The sequence below is a fragment of the Dermacentor andersoni genome, chromosome 4 (assembly GCF_023375885.2).
Source record: "Dermacentor andersoni chromosome 4, qqDerAnde1_hic_scaffold, whole genome shotgun sequence".
Lineage (NCBI taxonomy): Eukaryota > Metazoa > Arthropoda > Arachnida > Ixodida > Ixodidae > Dermacentor > Dermacentor andersoni.
In genome coordinates this window covers 91,364,674-91,384,373 of record NC_092817.1, presented here as the reverse complement: position 1 = coordinate 91,384,373, position 19,700 = coordinate 91,364,674, and the positions used below count along the sequence as shown (strand labels likewise).

The window sequence follows — 19,700 nt, the reverse complement described above, 5'->3', positions numbered from 1 at the left end:
ACGGCCATCATTACATTTGCTGGCCTCAAGGTACCGCGCTACGTTAGGTATTATGGGGCCGAATACCGATGCTACATACACACCCCGAGGGCCCAGGTGTGCAGCATATGCCTTACAGTGGACCACCGTGCGGACCTCTGCCCCACGCCAAGCATCAAGCGCTGCACCACATGTGGGACTGAAAACCCATCCACCACCGAACCTCACCAGCGGCAGCCCCGGTGCCTGACGTGCAAAGGGGATCACCCGACAACCGATCCCAGTTGTCCGGGCCGGGCACGAAAGCCACCCAACAAGCAACGAGTGCACCAGGAACTCGAGTAACAAAAACGGCAACAGCTTCGTCCTCTGGCCCAATCTAGAGAGCGACGAAGCCGAACTCGGTCCCGATCCCGGTCACGATCTCGGAGCCGAGGCCCCAGCGACTGTTCTAAGAACCGCGAGCGAGTACCACCATCATCTTCATCATCACCCTCATCACCACCACTAATGGCACCACCACCGGCCAAGAAGAAGCCGCCACCACTACCGCAACAGCTACCAGGTGAGTGGCTGAACACTGGCGAGACACTGGGCAGCGATCACCACATTCTCATCATCCGCATCAATCACACAAGTTACAAGCGCCCTGAAAAGAAAATTTGCATTACAAATTGGACCAAACTCCGCGAAATCCGTAAGGATCGAGCCACAGGAGATGAAAGTTCCAAAGATTATGCCCGTTGGCTCAGTGATTTACTCAATGATCTAAACAAAACGATTAGCCGCATAACCACGATGACAGAGACCCCGAGGTTGACCCGCATCTCCTACATTTGTGGGACGCGCGCCGAGGTCTCACGAAGCGATGGAATCGGCAAAAGTTCAATCGAAAATTTGCACTACAGAATATCCCCAATTACGATAGCAGCCCAGGAATACGCGGACCAGCTAACCAGTGCTAACTGGCAAACGTCTTGCGGTAAGCTAAGTGGTACGCTGGGCACCACGAGAACCTGGGCAATCCTTCGGTCGCTAATAGATCCGAGAAACACGAAATCCCATAAAAATCGGCAGCGTCAAATATTCCTCCACCAGCACAGAGGAGACGGAGACCAGCTCCTGAAGGACCTTGAACAAAGGTATCTCTCTTGTGGTTCTAAGCCAAGCTATCCGGACTATCCATTAGAGAAGAAAGTGATCCGATAGGCACTGGCATAACTGTCCAAGAAATCAAAGCCGCACTCGCAGACATTCATAGGAACACCGCACCCGGAGATGACGGGATACATTATACTCTACTGCGAAATCTCCCGGATGAGGACCTGGAAACGCTCTGTGATATGTACAATCAGCACTGGCACGCCGGCACTCTCCCTCTGGAACGGCAACGTGCCGAGATCACTTTCATGCTCAAGCCCGGAAAGCCCCTGTCAATCCAAAATTTACGGCCATTTCCCTCACATCGTGCATCGGAAAGCTGCTTGAGTATGTAATCCTAAAACGGCTTCAACCTTTCTTGGAGATGCAAAATTTTTTCTCCCACACACAGTTTGGATTTCGCCCCCATTTGTCCGCTCACGATGTTCTTCGGATAAAAGAGGATCTCGTTGACCCCCCATCAGGGCTCAGACGAGAGTTCTTTTGGCACTTGATGTCAAGGGAGCTTTCGATAACGTTTCCCATGGTGTCATCCTAGAGGAACCTGGCCCACTCCCACTGTGGCTCCCGTATGTACAATTACGTGCGAGCCTTTCTCAAGGACCGTGTAGCCACAGTGGGAATGGGCCCATATCGGTCATCAGATATTAAAGTTACCGGAGCGGGGACACCTCAGGGGTCGGTGCTCTCGCCGACGCTATTCAACATAGCTATGGCGAGGCTACCCCAGTTAGTGAGGAAGGTTGAGGGGATATACCACGCGATATATGCTGACGATTTGACTATCTGGACGTGCACCGGCTCGGATGGAGACATTAAGGACCACCCACAGACGGCGGTGGATATAGTGCAGGCGTACCTGGCGACTGGAGACCTCGAATGTGCGCCACATAAATCAGAACTATTACTAATCCTACCCCGAAGCAGCTATGAAGCGCCAATTCCAGTGATTGAAGTGAAAATACAAGGCATACCAGTTCCCACTGCACAAAGGGTCCGAATCCTTGGTTATCACCTACAATTCAATGCCAAAGCTCACTTCACGGTAGATCTTTTTGGTCGACAGTGCGAGCAAATCATCGGTATGATGAGACGTGTTAGTAACCGCCGCTCAGGACTCAAGGAAGCCGATATGCTGCGGTTGGTCAAGGCATGCATTATCAGCCGGCTAACCTATCACCTCCCATACCACAACCTGACGCTTTCCCAGACCAACTGTATAAACACAAGTATTAGAAGAGCCGTTAAACAAGCACTCGGAATTCCTGTATATGCTTCCACAGAACGACTACTTGCTCTCGGGGTACACAATACCATCGAGGAACACATCGAAGAACACAGAATGCCGCAACCTGAGCGATTGAGACTGACCCCCACAGGCAGGCATTTGCTCTCACGGCTGGGCTACCCACAGCATTCACCCTCTACGCGAGAGCATGTCCCAGTCCCATCAAACATCCGAACCTTACTCACCATAGCACCCATACCACGCAATATGCATCCAGAGTATCATAATGGTCGCCGGGAGGCACGTGTTAAATACCTTCGGAAACTCCTCAACGTCCAGCCGGAGGGCACCGTCTATTATATCGACGCTGCCCACTATGCTCTTGCGATCAGAAACAAAGAACGACAAGTGTCGGTGGTGGCGGACGATCAGGGTAATATCGTCACCTCGTGTAGCGTCCAAACCGAGGCTACGCTCAGAGGGGAGACGTTGGCCATAGCACTCGCCATCAACCACATCGTCAGTCACATGAAAAAATCACCAAAACACGACCACATCATCATTACAGACTCCCAAGACGCATGTCGAGCCTACCTCAGGAGTCATATACCTCAGGAAGCCGATCGCGCTCTCACCAGCACACATAAGCTCCCCGACATTCCGGATCCCTCAATACTACGCATCAGGCTGATTTGAACACCTACTCATGCCTCACTGTCGGGCAATGACCGCGCTCATGCGGCTGCCCGAGAGCTGACCTGCCGGGCACCTGGCAGTGAGGCGAGCAACCAATATCAAGCCTCCCAGAATTTGCCGAACACATACCGTGACACTATAGACTTTTACAGACTGGGGCGCTTTTGAAGCCGTATCCCTGAGACGGCTTCAAACCAACTCATATCCGAACCTCCTCCTTCTCAACAAGTTCTCCTGCCCAGGCTGCGGTGAACCACCGACGACGTTCCACGTCACGATTGAGTGCCAAAAACTACCTAAGGATATTCCTGTTCTACAATCCCCCCAACCAACATATGCGCAGTGGGAGGCGATCCTCCGTCGCTCCGACCCTCAGGTATGGCTGGCCCTGATACGACGAGCACGAGCGGTAGAGACAGCCATTGGGGCTGCGGACTGAGTGCCCCAACCACATAAATCCTTTCACTTTATAATAAAGTTTCTTCTCTCTCTCTCTCTCTCTCTCTTGAAACAACGCTTAAAAAAATTAAGGAAAAAAAAATTCGTAGCGACGAGGATGGGATTCGAACCCACGCGGGCAGAGCCCAATGGATTAGCAGTCCATCGCCTTAACCACTCGGCCACCTCGTCTGACGAAAGTGGGTGATACTATAGCTTAATATAATGGTTTTGTAGCCGAAATATTTCCCCGAGGAAAATTTTGCATTTCGTTGATATGTTGAAACATTCAACGCTACAAACTGTACAGCCTTTAGGCTCGTTAATTTCCTAGCGCGACTGACAGGCATTCAACAGTAAGAAGCGTTGGACCGCTGAAATGAAGACCTCGCGGCACAAGGATATGCGTTTTGCTTTCGTAAAAGCATTTATTTGTAAAAGGTTAAAATTATGATAGTAAAATTACCGTATTTCACATGCCATTTACCTTGTAATGCGTATGGCGGAGCAAATGTCATGAGGTGAAATCGCGGGTGAAACCTATCTTGCCTAAATGTAAAAAAGAAACAAACAATAAAAAGAAATTGACATTACCGGGTTTATTAGAATCTAAACAGAAGATATCAGCTTATTTATTCTATGATATCAGTAAGCGATCGCAAGGAATGAAACCTACGAAACCGCCAAACAATGACTGCTTGCGTATGCTCAGATTGTAAGCTAAAGCTGAGCCAACGTTGGCTGAGCTAAAGCTGTTGCAGCTATTGTTTGTGTGCGCATTATTCTTTGCTATAAATTCTTTAATTCACCTTCAAAATATTTGATTATTGGGACATTCTCTTTGTACTTCATGGAAGGTCAAGAGGACCTGCCCTGTCATTGTAAACCTATGCCATGCCATCGTCTTCGCATAGCGGTCAGTGTCTCAGTCGCGTTTTGCGGCTATTTAGCGGTAAACGTAGTATTTTATGTCGCAGCCCTTTGAGGTTCCGGATCCATGATTTGAACCGCATTTACCACATTGCTAAGTGGTGTTCAGGAGCTCGCGCGACATACATCCTAGCTGCCTCTTCGAGTAGCGAAGTGCAACACAGAAGCGCAACTGTGGGTAGCTGACCCACAGAACTATGCTGGCCATCGTTGAATTTCATTCTTTATGGGCTGACAGTGGTGCGGAGCAGTCAGGTCAGCGTCAGTTGCCCTATATATGTGTGTGTGTTTGTGTGTGTGTGTGTGTGTGTCCAAGCCCTCCCCATCCCCTCTCTACCTCTGCCACTTGTGGGGTTTCCCACATTTCGCGCACATACACTCCTTCCCACTTCGGTACTCCTGATTCCGCCGTCGTAGTCTGGAATCATTGAAACGTAATAATCTATGGTTATGTTCATACAATAAAGTGCCCTTGCGCATACTTCGGTTGAGTCGACGATCGTGCGGTTTATTTGAGTACCGACAACACATTCCAACTTGGGATGCGCTACTCCAGCTCCAGGAACCAATATTTGCCACCCCCAGCACCACTCAACTGGAGGCTATTCTTGCAGTCGACCTAGAAAAGGCCTTTGATAACATCCATCATGACAACACGTTAGAGGAGATCCAAGCAATGAACTGCAAGGAACCAGGCTGTATAACTACGTTCGTTGTTTTTTTTCGCTGCCGCACATACCATCTTGGCTTGGGTGGCGTCGCATTGCCAAGCCAGTCATCCCCAACGTGGCATTCCACAGGGGTCCGTACTGTCGCACACTCTTTTCAGCCTCGCCATGTACCACATACATCGAGCGCTGGTCACCATCCCAGACCTGCACTACACTACATACACCGATGTCAACCTTTGGATGAATCACGGCTTGGCAGGCCACATACAAGAGACTGCAACACACCCTAAACAGCATACATTATGCTGCTACCCACATCAGTTTGAGATCTTCCTCCACCAAATGGGAACTAATACTTAATTATAACCAGCGATGGCAATCACCGCATATAAAACTCGGACATAATGGCCTCCCTATACCACAGCCTAAATCTATTAGCCTTTTGGGACTTCCATGTCCAGCAAGATGGTGGTGGCTCTGCCACTAATCACCTCCTAAAACAGGGCGAGCAGGTTCTCGGCATGCTCCATCATATTTCCACTTCTTCTCGTGGGCTGAAGGAAGTGGATATGTTCAGATTCTGCGACGCCCTATTAATATCCCACCTTCGCTACCATCTCCTGTACACTCGACTTACACAGCAGCAGAAACCCAAGCTGGACGTGCTGATACTTAAAGACACCAAGGTGGCTGTGGGCATTCCCCTTAATTCCAGCATCCAGCGCCTGCTCGAAATGGGCTGTCACAATACGGTTCATGAAATAGTAGCCACCTGTAGACATTGTCAGTAAATGTGCCTTCTTTTCATTCTACAGGGCACATTCTCGCGCAACTAGGCCATCATGTTCCAACCGCCCTCCGCTCTACACAAAGCAACTCTCCCCACTCCTACTCATGCACAACTTCACGTATCACCACTACCTTGACACATGCATCCACTACTAAATTCAGCATGATGCACCCAACGCACTGCATACTATATCTGCTAGCCCACCTGCATTCCACATTGCTCTTACCTTTAAACATGCCAGCATGTCTAGGACACATAAGGCCATAGCTGTCACAGATCAACATTCGTATACCATTTACACAGGCATCCTTCCTCCCATGGAGCCATGCATGGCAGAATTACAGGCTATAGCAGCCACCATCACCCACGCTCCTTCCGCTTCCACTACCTCTGTCCACCCCATATTCACGGACTTCGTGGCTGCTTGCCGGTGCCTGATAAATAACTCACTCCCATACAACATTGCTCAACAAATACAATGTGACCTACACTCACCTGTTGAAATCTCCTGGATCCCAGGTCACCAGGGTATGCCGGGTAATGAAAGGGCTAGCCTGCTCACCCAAAGAACTCCTTTCCAGGCTCTAGTCATCCCTAGATCTGCCCAGGCGAGCCCCACAGCCTCACCTTCGCTCAAGCCATACAAGTGCTTTTGCCGCTTACTCCCTGCACTACATCACACGTCAACAAAGCACCATCATCTTCAATGCACAAACATAGACCTTTCCAACTTCAGCCTGCCTCCACCTTCTCCGAGTTCTCAAAGAAGATCCCCCTCCCTGCATACACTTTGGCAACTGCCGAATTTTGTTAGAAATAACAGCCAAGTATCCCAGCGTGCAAATTATTCTTTTTGGTGACTTTAACTATCCGTCTATTAACTGGCACCATATACCTAATGTTTCGCTACCTCAGTAGCCTCGTGAATTTGTCAACCTATGTCTTAACCTTAATCTTTTTAAAATAATAACTGAATCAACATGCGTCACAGAGACATTAGAAAATATTCTAGATGTGATTTTAACCAGCCACCCTGAGACTTTAGCTTCGATTACTTACTTTAGGGAAATCAGCGACCATAAGGTAATTTACACCACATTTAACTTTACTCCGGAATGAAGGAAAGTGTCCCAAAAAATGATGAGGCTTTACGATAAGGCTGATTACATAGCAATATATAATGAGTTAAATTCCTTTCTCCCAGATTTTGAAGTTCACCACCGTCAAAACACAATCTACGATAATTAGTCAGCCTTCAAACTTAAATCAGTGATCTAATGAACAGGTATATCCTAAAATGCACCATCAATGCTGATCACCAGAATCCTTGGTCTACCAAAACCCTCAAAAGATCAAATATCAAGAAAAAGCGGCTCTACCGCACAGCAAAACTTAGGCCGAGTTCCGTTGCATAGGAAAAATACTGTGAGGCTGAAGATGCATATTTATGTGCATTCCATTGCGCAAAACGTTCCTTTCTTAACCAAGACTTACCGGAAATTAAACAGACTGTAGACCCCAAAGTCTTCCGAAAGGTGCAAGAACTCCCTGATACAGCTTCACTGTCTGTGATGTATGAGTTGCCCGGACTGGCACACATCTGCATTTTGCCCATGCTTTAGTGAGAAATTGCACAAGAACATATTTAGTGCGGGTGTGTAAATGCAAATTGAATTATCATTGCTGCTTGAGACACATTTGAATCGAGAATTCACTATTTGAAACTGTCGAATATTGATTTTGTATTGTTTTTTAATAGCTAGCATAACAATTGACATTACAACATACAGGGCAAAAGATTGATGCAAGTGGTGACTGTTCCAAATGACATTTCTAGAGGAGAGCTGCGAGTCTTGAGCAGAGCACCAGTTCGTGGGCGAGCGCATGGAGGAAATAACTTCTGCTCAATAATTTCCAGTCATTCAGATAAATATGCCTTGCTATTGACAGTTCACGATTTGTCAGCTCGATTTAGGCAAAGTGACATATCTCATGCGTTTAAACTGGTGAACAGTGGTGTAATATTGCACTTATTAGCTTCTTCAATGAATGCAATAGTCGTAAGTGCATGAAGTGACACTGCTGTCAATGTCGTGGTACACCAGAGTTGATTACATTTCAATTGTTCCTCACTTACAAGCTCCTCATTTAACCAGACATCTAGCTGTGAACAATGTTACATTTATAAAATAATGTAAATAAACCTTTCCTTTCTTTCTTCTTTCTGTTATGAACTAAGCTGTGTGAAACAGTTATATTCCATTTCATTTGAAATTAGAAAATATTCATTATTTTATTCAATATTCAAAAATTTATTTTCTTGAAAATTTGATTCAATTGGGAAATTTCGCCTATCCAAGCACACTTATGGTTACAATAGTGTTATATTGGCTGAGTGAGTAGAGCAAGCTCCCCGTTTTTGTGTGTGAACTGTCGCTACAGGCACAGGAGCTTTTATTACTTGTATCCCTTGAGTATTCAAATTTTTAGCATCCATTGCACAAACCATGACAGCACTCAGGCAGGGCAAGCTGTACTAGTTGGCTGTGTAGGCTGTTCTTTAGCAGGTGGAGTCTGGTGGTCGCATTATGTACTGCATAGTAAATGTAATCACAATGAGTGTCCTTTTAGAATGCGTGAAATATTGCATGCTTATACGATGTCCACATCTATGGATGATACTGTAAAAGAACTGAAACCTGATGGTGTTGGTATACATTCATCTTCAGAACAACGTGCCAACTGACAAGGGAAAAAGTGAAGGTGTTTTTAATGCGATAGTATTAGGAGTGTCAAAATGGAAAAAGTATGTGATGTGAAGTGTGGGCAGCAGGTCACCTAGTAGAAGTAGAGAGGGGATGGGAGAGCTTCAAAGTGTGTGTGTGTGTGTGTGTGTGTGTGTGTGTGTGTGTGTGTGTGTGTGTGTGTGTGTGTGTGTGTGTGTGTGTGTGTGTGTGTGTGTGTGTGTGTGTGTGTGTGTGTGTGTGTGTGTGTGTGTGTGTGTGTGTGTGTGTGTGTGTGTGTGTGTGTGTGTGTGTGTGTGTGTGTGTGTGTGTGTGTGTGTGTGTGTGTGTGTGTGTGTGTGTGTGTGTGTGTGTGTGTGTGTGTGTGTGTGTGTGTGTGTGTGTGTGTGTGTGTGTGTGTGTGTGTGTGTGTGTGTGTGTGTGTGTGTGTGTGTGTGTGTGTGTGTGTGTGTGTGTGTGTGTGTGTGTGTGTGTGTGTGTGTGTGTGTGTGTGTGTGTGTGTGTGTGTGTGTGTGTGTGTGTGTGTGTGTGTGTGTGTGTGTGTGTGTGTGTGTGTGTGTGTGTGTGTGTGTGTGTGTGTGTGTGTGTGTGTGTGTGTGTGTGTGTGTGTGTGTGTGTGTGTGTGTGTGTGTGTGTGTGTGTGTGTGTGTGTGTGTGTGTGTGTGTGTGTGTGTGTGTGTGTGTGTGTGTGTGTGTGTGTGTGTGTGTGTGTGTGTGTGTGTGTGTGTGTGTGTGTGTGTGTGTGTGTGTGTGTGTGTGTGTGTGTGTGTGTGTGTGTGTGTGTGTGCAGGCTGTTTTTTTCTTTGCTGTACCAAATTTTTTAAAGATTGCCCATAGCAGATACCACAATTCTAACCCTTGATCTAAATTACCCGATGAGGCGGCCATTACTTCTACGAGAAGTCAAACTGTACAATTGAATAATTAAGTTAATTATGCTAATAATTTTTTTAATTTATTGCTTTACCCCACATATTTCAATGTACGAATTATAGCCACTGAGTTTGCAATGAGTATCCACTTGGAACGAATTCTCTGGATAGCACCAGTTCCAAGATATTTATTTTCAAAGTGTATGACGAAATGCATTGGCATTTCAGTTACTTTCTTAAGAAACCGCTGTTTTATGCATTAAAGCACAAAAGTAACTGGAACACCAATGCATTTCGATGGACACTTTGAAAATTACTATCTTGGCACTCTAATTCATAGATATAAATATGTGGAGTATAGTAATTAGAAAGTTAGTGTAATTATGTTAATTACTCAATGAACATCTCTATCTCATGTAGAAGTAATGGCCACCTCATCGAATAATTTAGATCAAGGGTTAGAATTGTGGTATCTGCCATAGGAAATCTTTAAAAAATTTGGTGCAGCTAAAGAAAGCACCCCGTATAGGTATGTATACGGAGTGTTTTAGCAAACACTTTCAAACATTGTTTAAGACTGCCTGTGGCACATAGCACAATTCTAGTCTATGAACTGGTCTAACTGAAGAGGCCGATATTACTTGCACGAGAATTGAAATGTGTATTCAACTAATTCAAATTCAACTCAATAATTCAACTAATCAAAGATCGCTAAATTTCTAACTAACTTATGGAAGATAATGCAATTTACAAATTCTAGCGTGTAAAACTGCAAGGCATATCCACCTGAAAAGAATTGTGCGGATGACACCATCTATCAGATATGCGCTGTGAAACTTGCGGTAAAAGTGCACTGTCTCTCCACTTACTTTCTTACCAAAACATCGTTTTATGCATTGAAGCACAAAAGTAAGTGGAACGCTAGTGCATTTCTCCGCAAGTTTGGGAATTAATATCTCGAAAAATTCGTTCCAAGTGGATCTGCCTTGTGAACTCCCGGGCTAGAATTTGTAAATTGCAATATATGCCATTCCGTAATTACTTAAAAACTTAACTAGTGAATTGTTGTTAATTAGTCAATTATGCATTAAAATTTTTTGTGCAAGCAATGTTCGCCTCTTCGATTAGACCAGCTCGCGGTCTAGAATTGTGCTATCTGCCACAGGCAATTTAAAAAAAATTTTTGGAAGTGTTCGCTGAAGCACTCGGTATATGAAGTGCAACTGACGGCGTTCTGCTCCAGACCACAGTCAGTTGCACTTTGCTCCTCGATGAGGCAGGACATGCGTCGAGTGAACTCCTAAACAACACCTTGAAATGTAGTGAACGCGGTTTAAATCGTGGATCCGGGACTTCAAAGAGGTGCAACATAAGGTTAATGCATTTCTCTCGCATTTACCACTAAGTTGCCACTGAAATGATTTTTTTTAAGCTTACCTTCTTTTGCCTCTTTCCTCCACTTTGCAGGTGCTTGCCAAGTAAAAAAGCTTGAGCCACAGGGTATGTTCCCCTGAGTACGTGAGCGAATAGACAACACGGTGATGGCTGATGCCCCTCGGAGTAGACAATACAACTTGGGCCACTGGGCTTGTGTCCACTCTTTGCCAATCCCTCCCCCCCCCTCCTTCACCAATCCCCTAGAATGGGTATGTCACTGTGACATAAAGGGTATAGAAGCCTGAAATTTATTTACATATATGTCGCACTGCTCTCTGCAAATCATTCTTTCCTCGGTGGGCATCATACATTGCCTTCATAACCTCATGAAAGAGAGAGTTAACAGCTACATGCAATGAGGCTGCCTGAATGCAGAGCTCTTATGAGATACACAGGCACTTTATTAACAATGATTTACCTTTAGATGCAACACACGAGCAGGAGCAAACTTGCAGCAGCTAAGACTGACAAGCAACACATTTGTTTTTAGATCACAGTGACTTTTTCAGTGGTTTTTCTCTTGCCAATTTCTCCAGCTATAGGAACTCGTCTGAATAAGCTTACTTGAAGCAGGTGCTCGAGTTCACCATCAGAAGATTTTGAAGGGTATGGTCATAGACCAAAGAGCAAATCTCTTTTTCATGAACAGAATGTTTCGTACAATTTCGCACATTTGTAAAATCGTACGAGCCCAAATTTGTAAATATTACTGAAAATTATATGATCAACCACAAGATCGCCTGCGTGATTCTTTGAACCTTTTTGACGGCCGCCCATTACTGAACAAAGTTTTTGGACCGTGGTTGCGTCCTGTTAAGCAAAGGCATGCTGTCAATTTGTTAGTGGACAGCAGATCTCATGGAGTGCCTCCCTGTGCAGTGTCCCGTGTGGTTTGAGTGCCAGCTCAACGTTTGCACTTATTAACCCTTTACTGACGAATGTTGCCTACAGGCAACATACCAAAAAAAGACTTTTCTTGCCAAGTTTCGGTATTGATTACGAAGTTACTGGCTAAATGTCTTCAGCCAACAATAAATGCCATGCGGCAAGCATCCTTTGTTGGTTTAGAGCAGGAACGCAGGAGGTAGAAGTTCAGCATGCAACTCGCTTTCTCTTGAAAGCACGGTCAGAGGAGACGGACCAATGCAAGATCTCCAACTGCAATGGTGTCGCACACAACATAAAGCAAAGGAAATGGACTACACCTATGGTTCACATATGAAGAGCGGTCTGAACAAATTCCAAACGAAAACATAGGTGGCTTAAAGTGAAACCCACTTCCAGTTTTCTGCCTGTGTCTCCCCCTTATTACTGAAAAAGTTCCCACAAAAGTTCCGTGAAAGAATAGTAGAGAGAGCAAAGTATAGAAAGGATCACCACACGTCTTGGTTTGTTGTTTTTGTTAGCATGGTTTATTTTAAACGGACACTAAATGAGAAAAAAAAACATTGCTTCTGTTTCAGCAAGTTACCCTTCACGATATCGACAACACATCTCTTGCCATGATAAGGCGCTTGGTAAGCCAGAAAGAGAGCCATAACGAAAGACGGGTGGACACGCCTCCTATAATTTCGTGCACGAACTTGCTGCGACGTCATGGATTTTGACAGCGTCTCCTAGAGCCTAGTTAATTCTTTAGCAGTAAAGATGGACTACATTGTGTTCTACAAGTTCCAAAGATTGAACATGGCGAGCTTCGGGAACTTTTGCCCAGCAGACCCAGCCTAAGTACGAAAAAATACTTTGAAATCCGTGATGCTACAGTGATGTACCGGTGTTGGAGATTCAGCGTGAAAAAAAAGAACCTTGACCTTCATGTTCTCTTCTAATAAGCAACCTGTTATTTCAAAATCAATGACAACGGAGTCTTCAAAGAACACGTTATTCATCTAAACTGATTTAGTGTTGTGCTTTAGTATGTCTTTAGGTGTATTAATAATGCCAGACAACGAGGATTTGTAGAGATGAGTTTGTCACATGATTTGCGAGTAATTCTATTTGTAATTGAATGTTCTGCGAGTGATTTCACTTGTTTAAATATAATGCTTGAGTAAAAAGAGGGGAATATTACTTGAGTTGTTGGCTTGTATCAGTGACCAGAAAAATCCCAAACTTTTGGCACCTTGCGGGATTCCGCAGAACTATTACGTCAAACTCTTGCCTTTGCTTCTGAGTTATTGATAAATTCGACTTCGCCTGCCATCTGCTAGCCGCCTGGTTAGCTCAGATGGTAGAGCGGCTGCCCCGGGTTCAAGTCCCGGACCAGGACAAATTTTTCTTCAGCTGCAAAGCTTTCCTTTCGAGGAACCCGTATGGGTTTCCTTTGTAGCACTTAGCTACATTTGGGTGGATGTCTTGTTTTCTCTTTAATAATTACTTCTCTCCACCTTGCGGGATTCCACAGAACTATTACATCAGAGTCCCCCAATTTATCTCTGGTTTTCTTGCCAGACAACAAAGCCCATTAATTTCTCTCGTTTTTTGAATAAAAGTTAACACAGAATTTTTACCGCCAAATTAAAAAAAAATCTAAAACCCTATAACAAAGGACTCTAAGTATGCAACACAGTGGTAGCTATATTACATTTATACTGCCAAGGATTGAACTTGCTGCATTGAGTCGCAAGGTCTTCAGGGTGCAGTTTTGCAGCTGGAGCTGAACACTGATACTATGTGGCGTGTAGATATAATTGCGTCCCATGACAGCCTATGCCACTAGATTTCAAAAGATTGCATTATCACAATAGCGGTGTGAGAATTAAAGAACTGAGTTTTTTGCTTGTAGACCATTTGAAAATATCATGGAGAGTAGGCTTGGTGAATATACAGGGTGTCCATACATGTTTACCCTGATTTCAAGATTAAATATTATATTTATGATGGTAACGTTTCTTTTTTATTAAAGGTCTACAAGAGAACCCACGAATTTTCTTTACAGCTGTGTCTCATTCAACACGTTCGGCACAATCACACCAGACATGTAGAATGTGTGGCAGGAGATTGAATACCGGCTTGATATTTTGCGTGTTACCAGGGGTGCACGTGTTGAAGTGATTTAAATGTTGAATTGTATTACCTGTATTAAATGTTTATGTAAGGTTCAAAACTTCATGAGTAGAGGCATATGTGGTATAAGTCATGTTTCATTTACTGAATCCAATTAAGAGATACATTGTTTTGTAATCAGGGTAAACATTTATGGACACCCTGTGTATCACTTTGTTTACAGCATAGTCAAATGTGGCAGCAAGTTGTTACCAGGCTTCACATACTACACATGTCCATGTAAATTCATCAACGAGGTTTGGTATTACTGTCATGTTTATTGTGAGGCACTTCTATATAGTACTTGTCATCGCTGTCACAGAAATGTTTGCTGCAGTTGCAGAAATATCTGCATTAAGTTTGTGCAGTGAGCAGACGAATGAAGCACCAGATTGTACAAGAAAATGGGGGAGGTTGTCAATTTTGTTGAATTTATTTATGTACAACACATTTCCTTCTTGGAACTCAAAGTCAAGTATACTAACAATGATGAATGCAAGCCTCAGGACAAGAAACATAATGGCAGTTGAATGAGCTGCAACAAGAACAAAGTCACGTACAAATGTAGCGTTGTACACATGTACGCACCCACACACACACACACACACGCACGCACCAGAACACCGGCATCCACACTGCTGTCTTTTCACAAATGTTGCCGACAGTTTGTGCGAGTACTTGGCTCATATTAACCGTCCTCGGCACTCATCTGACCCACACTGGCAGTACATCACACGTTCAGGCACACTTCCAACATCATAGTTGTAGTCCCACGTAAGTTCCACACCAGCTCTGATATACCTGCAAACAAATATAAGAAAAATGTCATGCGTTGTAGTTTTCCCCGATACTGTAGATTTCGGTCAATACAACTCCAGTTAATTCTATTTTTCTGTTGATTCCATTCGACGAAAGGTCCCAGTTGGCACCTATGGGCCCGAACTTCCGTTATTTCGGTCTCAAAATTCACCTTCGCCGTATAATTTGAACTTAACTGGTCTCAGCTTCACCCCAATACAGCCATGTTATGCGGAGAAGCATACGCAAACTATTGCAGGGAAGCATATTAAGAATAGAAAGGGGCCACAGTCATGGAACATAGCGCTCGTTTCCTAAATATACAGGTGCGCACGCACCATCGTTGTTTACAGGAAGAGGACCTAGATGCCTAATAAGCATTCAGAGCTGTTTCTGACGCTGTGGTGATTTGAGCCCTCGTTTCGCCTGCCATGCATGTCTCATATACATGACCGTTAAAAGGGCATAGTACGGGTTTTTTAATTATACGCACGTGCACACCCCATGCACCAAGAAGCAGAGAAAAATAATCTGTGTATTGGGAAAGCTGGCAAAATTGAAGGCGGTAAGATGAAAAATCTCAGACAGTCAAGGGAACGTTTAATGCCAACAAATAGTTGGCGGTCTATCTAAATATCTGAAGGCCTGCTGCCAATTAACTTACTAAGCATCACGGTGCATGTATGTGTGTAAATTAAGGAACACATGCTATGTCCCATAACAATGACACCTCCACCCCAACCGATGATCGCTATGACGATCGCTGACTCTGCTCGCCGCTATCATTGTGCTTGAGTGTTATTTGTTTTGCTAGGCACAAGTTCGCCCCGTACCGAGTTAAATTTGCAACTCACAGTTTCAACACTGTGTTATTCTTCACTGTCACTACCACGCGACATTATAATCATAATACAAAATTGTGTCAGTCAGTTCTTTCTGCACAATGAGCGACGCAACCGGTGGAAGTGCTTCATCTGCCGCAGCTTTTAAACTAGCTGCCCGAGCTGAGGCTCAGCACCGCTGGCAAGAGGACCCTGTCGTTCAGAATGAAATTCTTTGCCACAATATATAGCAAATTGCAGAACACTTTAACAGCTTCTCTCGAAATTGACATTAGTGAGTATCATAATCGTCTGGGAACTTTTTTCAAGCATTCATATTGATGAGAGACCAATCGTTGTCGGGCATCTGTAGTGTGTTTGTGCAAATAAGTTATATTCATTTGTTTATCTCTCCGTATTTTTTCTGATTTCTTCTTTCCTACAGTGTAGAGTAGACACCGAGACAGGCACCAGACAATTACTACGGTTAACCTCAGCCTTTTGCCTCGTATATTTCATCTCTATGAACATTTTATTGCATCCTCATCTTTGTGGGCACAGTACAGTTTACTCACAAATCAGAATGCTGTACAACACAACACTGAAATACAGGGCACTGCTTCCAGAGGAATTCTTCTTCGAGTATAAAAGGAAATTCATCAGATTCAAATTTGTTGCAATTTGAGCACCTCAGTAAAGAACAGTGTCAATGTTTTGGCATGCTATTCTCAGCTCGAAACCATGGCAAATTGGAATGAGGCACAATGTGCATGCTTTCACTTCGCTTGAGTTTATGAAATCTGCAATTCTTACCATCAGGAAACATCTTTAAGTAAAAATGACACTTGACAGTTACAGCATGCCACAGTAATGTGTATTGAGAGCCATGTAAGTTTGAATGGAATATACATGCTTGCGCTTACCTGGCAGCAAAGAACGCAACCCAGGGAAACCTCAAGTCATGGGTGTCGACAAACACGTTCTGGACGTAAACATTCGGAGAGCAGCTATGCTGTAAAACATAAAAAGAAAGTAATAACTGAAATAGTGCCACAGCCACTGTGACTCGAATGCAAGCTTTCTAATGAAATAACATTTGTCATCTACATGCACACATCAATCACCCAGATGTATGTGAATGTATCAGGGTTCACAATTTCAATTTCAGAATACAGTGGAACCCCATTCATACGTTTGTCACCAGAGTGGAGGGAAGAAACCTAACAGCCAGGAAAATGCAGCAGTGAGGAAAGCTCCAAAAATGAATGAAAACAGTGTAGTTTCAACTTGAAACTATTTGTTTGTGCAAGGTCGCCTTTCAAGGCTTAAAAAAATCGAGAATGGAGGCTTGCCATTTCTTTCACTCGCTGGACAGCACCACGTGCTTCTCAATTGCCTGAAAGGCCGCATTGCTGTCAGTGTCGCTTTGAGGTGTGACATACCTGTGCAGGGGGTACAGAACCGCAACAGCTTCTGCAAAGCTTGGATCTGTTAAATCTTCAGGATCTTGTGGCTCGTGCTCATCGTCATCATTGGAGGCATGGGCATCGTCACTCACAACCTAGTTTGCAACTATCTCAGTGATGCTCTAGTGCTCCAACGTCATGACGGCAGCATCCATGGCAACATAGTCAGTATGAGACTCCCATGGCGCCCAACATATCCGTCACCTCACTGAACTCTTAGTCACTAGTGGCTGCAGTTGACTCTTCAGCTTGCACCATGGCTGTTTCCACCTCGCCGTCCATGTGGAAGCCACACCTCCGGAAGCAGTCCTGTGCAGTTGATGCACTCACTGCAGTCCACGCTGTAGCAATGTAGTGCATTTTGTCAAGTACAGAGATGGTTGCAGGCTGCTGTCCACGATCAATATGTACCAGACAGCGCTTCACGATACCACTTCCGATAGGGGTGCTTTAAATTCTTTATGATGCCAGAATCCAATGGTTCCAAATGGCTTGCGTCTGATTAAAAAGCTGATCTCTAGGGTGGGCTGTACAGTTGTCAATAAAAACAACACTCCTGCATTGCGAACCCATCTTCTTGTCGAAGTACCAAAAAGAATTCATCAATCAAAATACAAGTCATCCACACACGACTGTTGCTTTTGTTGTGGCGTGGCAGTAGGCGAGTGTTCTTCAAGCACCACAAATTTCTGTACTTTCCAATCACCCATGGCTTTAGCTTGTCCGAGCTATTCATATTGCAACAAAGAAGCATGGTTAACTGATCTTGGCTGTATTTGCCTCCGTGGCATGCTTCGCCCTTCAGGTTTAGCGACTTTGATGGCTGCACCCGAAAGAAGAGGCCAGCTTCGTTGGAATTATATGTGTTGCGAGGCTCATACCCCTCAATTATAGACGAAAGTGTAGCCTTCCAATCATCCACTGTGCTAAAGTTAAGACTCGCCACTTCTCTGCTGACTGCCCTATAAGCAATGCCATGCCTCTTTCGGAAATGGTCAATCCAGCCGTTTGGCGCCACAAATTCTAAAAGCCCAGCCTGTCAGCTATTTCCATGTCCTTCTCGCATAAACTACTGCTGTCGAAGTTCACACCGGCTGTGTGAGCTTGTTTGAACCATGTCAGAAGTGCCTCGTCGAAGTTCCCATACTTGGTGCCACGAGCCTGCTAACCTTTTCCGCCAAAAAGTGTGCCATTTCCTTCTATCTAGGCCAGCTTCGAGACGATGCTATTAAGTATCGAGGGTGGTAGTCCGCGACCGTTGGCAATGTTGACTCTTTTCCACGCCGGCTGCTTGATGACTGCGTCGCGTACATCGAGCTTGGTCAGCAACTGTATACATATTCTATACAGCGGTTCTGATTAGCAATCTAAACGATAATGTAAGCACTCAAACCTTGTTATAACGAAATGGGATATAACAAAATAAGGGACATGAAGTAAATGACATTCCCCTTGAAATCCCCTATAGACATCCACGTATTTAAACCTTTGTTTTAACGAAGTGAAATTGTCCCGCCAGTGGACATAACAAATAGATTCATCTCCGAAACCGAAAAATATCCGACTGTTGCGTGTCAAATACAGCGCTTTCCGCAGGATTCGGCACTTGTTCACTGTGGCAGTTCATAACTCCCGTGTACCCGCATCGAATATGTCCTCGAGCAACACTGGTCTTTCTCACCGCTGCACGTAGCTGTGCAACCTGCGCACAAGCAGTAACTCACTATCGTACTTCTCCACTGATCTTTCTTTCTTGCACGTGCCTGGCAGCACGGCTACATGCAGCGGTGTGAAAGATTTGTGCATTCACTTTTATGCGGCGCGCCACGCAGACAGGCGCAGCTGGGTGTGGCCTCCCAGATCTCCCTGACGCAATTTGGAAGGTCACACGCAAGCTTGCACGAGTTGCGCAATGCTGCACGGCTGCATGGTGGTGGCGGTGCGAAACATTAGTGCATTCACTTCTCTATTTCTCTACTGTGTGCTACACAGGCAGCTGCAGCTGTGCTGGCCGCAGAGACCACCCCCGGCACGATCTTCTCCCCATCTCTCTGCGGCACACCGCGCAGGCTGGCAGCTGGCCGTGGCCTCCAAGATGGCATTGGCATCAGTGCAATCTCGGAAGCCACAAGCCAGCCCAGCCAAGCCTGCGTGATGAAATTCGCTTACCTCCTCGATCACAAAAAGGACCGCAGTGTTGTATGCCATGTGCTGCTTGACCACAACGAGCCAAGTGGAAAGTGGGCGCTAAAGACCATCACAATATAACAGAAGGTGGCTGTCTCAAGGCTGTCAGGTCAGGTGCTAAGAAGTCAAGTGACACGCCGAAGATTCTTTTGTTTTATTCAAATTTCACAGCATGCGTTGTCGTGCAGCTAGCGGCTCCACGATCCACAAGGCTGCTGTCTTGTTTACATGTTTACAACTGTGCACCCCACTGGGCGTATATTGCAATAAATGGCAACAATGGATATAACGAAGTACATAATTCCGGCTCCCCATTCAACTTCGTCATAACAAGGTTCAGGTACAGGCAGCAGCTGTATTTTTATCAGTCCCACGCAGAAACGCCCTCGCTGTTGTAGAAAATCCACTGAAATTGCCACATCAACTATGTAGACAGG

General features: G+C 45.0%; 1 protein-coding gene, 1 long non-coding RNA gene and 1 other non-coding gene across 10 annotated transcripts in view; 1 reads left to right on the top strand and 2 right to left on the bottom strand.

The window, feature by feature from the left end:
- Positions 1 to 3,612: 3,612 nt before the first annotated feature.
- TRNAS-GCU (transfer RNA serine (anticodon GCU)) lies at positions 3,613 to 3,694 on the bottom strand. Its single transcript has one exon. It is a non-coding gene; the product is annotated as a tRNA-Ser (tRNA).
- A 521-nt stretch (positions 3,695 to 4,215) lies between these two features.
- On the top strand, positions 4,216 to 19,564 carry LOC140217352 (uncharacterized). 2 transcript variants are annotated; one of them, XR_011893874.1, is made up of 3 exons: positions 4,216 to 4,418; positions 10,977 to 11,155; positions 19,069 to 19,564. It is a non-coding gene; the product is annotated as an uncharacterized lncRNA (long non-coding RNA). The 2 variants fall into 2 exon arrangements; XR_011893873.1 differs by lacking the exon at positions 19,069 to 19,564 and having other exon boundaries at positions 10,977 to 11,680.
- The window catches only part of egg (SET domain bifurcated histone lysine methyltransferase eggless), a 112,639-nt gene continuing 107,335 nt past the window's right edge, over positions 14,397 to 19,700 (bottom strand). For all 7 annotated transcript variants that reach the window (XM_050183428.3, XM_055074024.2, XM_050183430.3 and 4 more), the window contains 2 exons: positions 16,534 to 16,622; positions 14,397 to 14,792 (listed from right to left, as the gene is read on the bottom strand). In XM_050183428.3, coding sequence (XP_050039385.1) covers positions 14,675 to 14,792; positions 16,534 to 16,622 — 207 coding nt within the window. In that variant the 3' untranslated portion in view covers positions 14,397 to 14,674. The remainder of the gene's footprint in view (positions 14,793 to 16,533; positions 16,623 to 19,700) is intronic.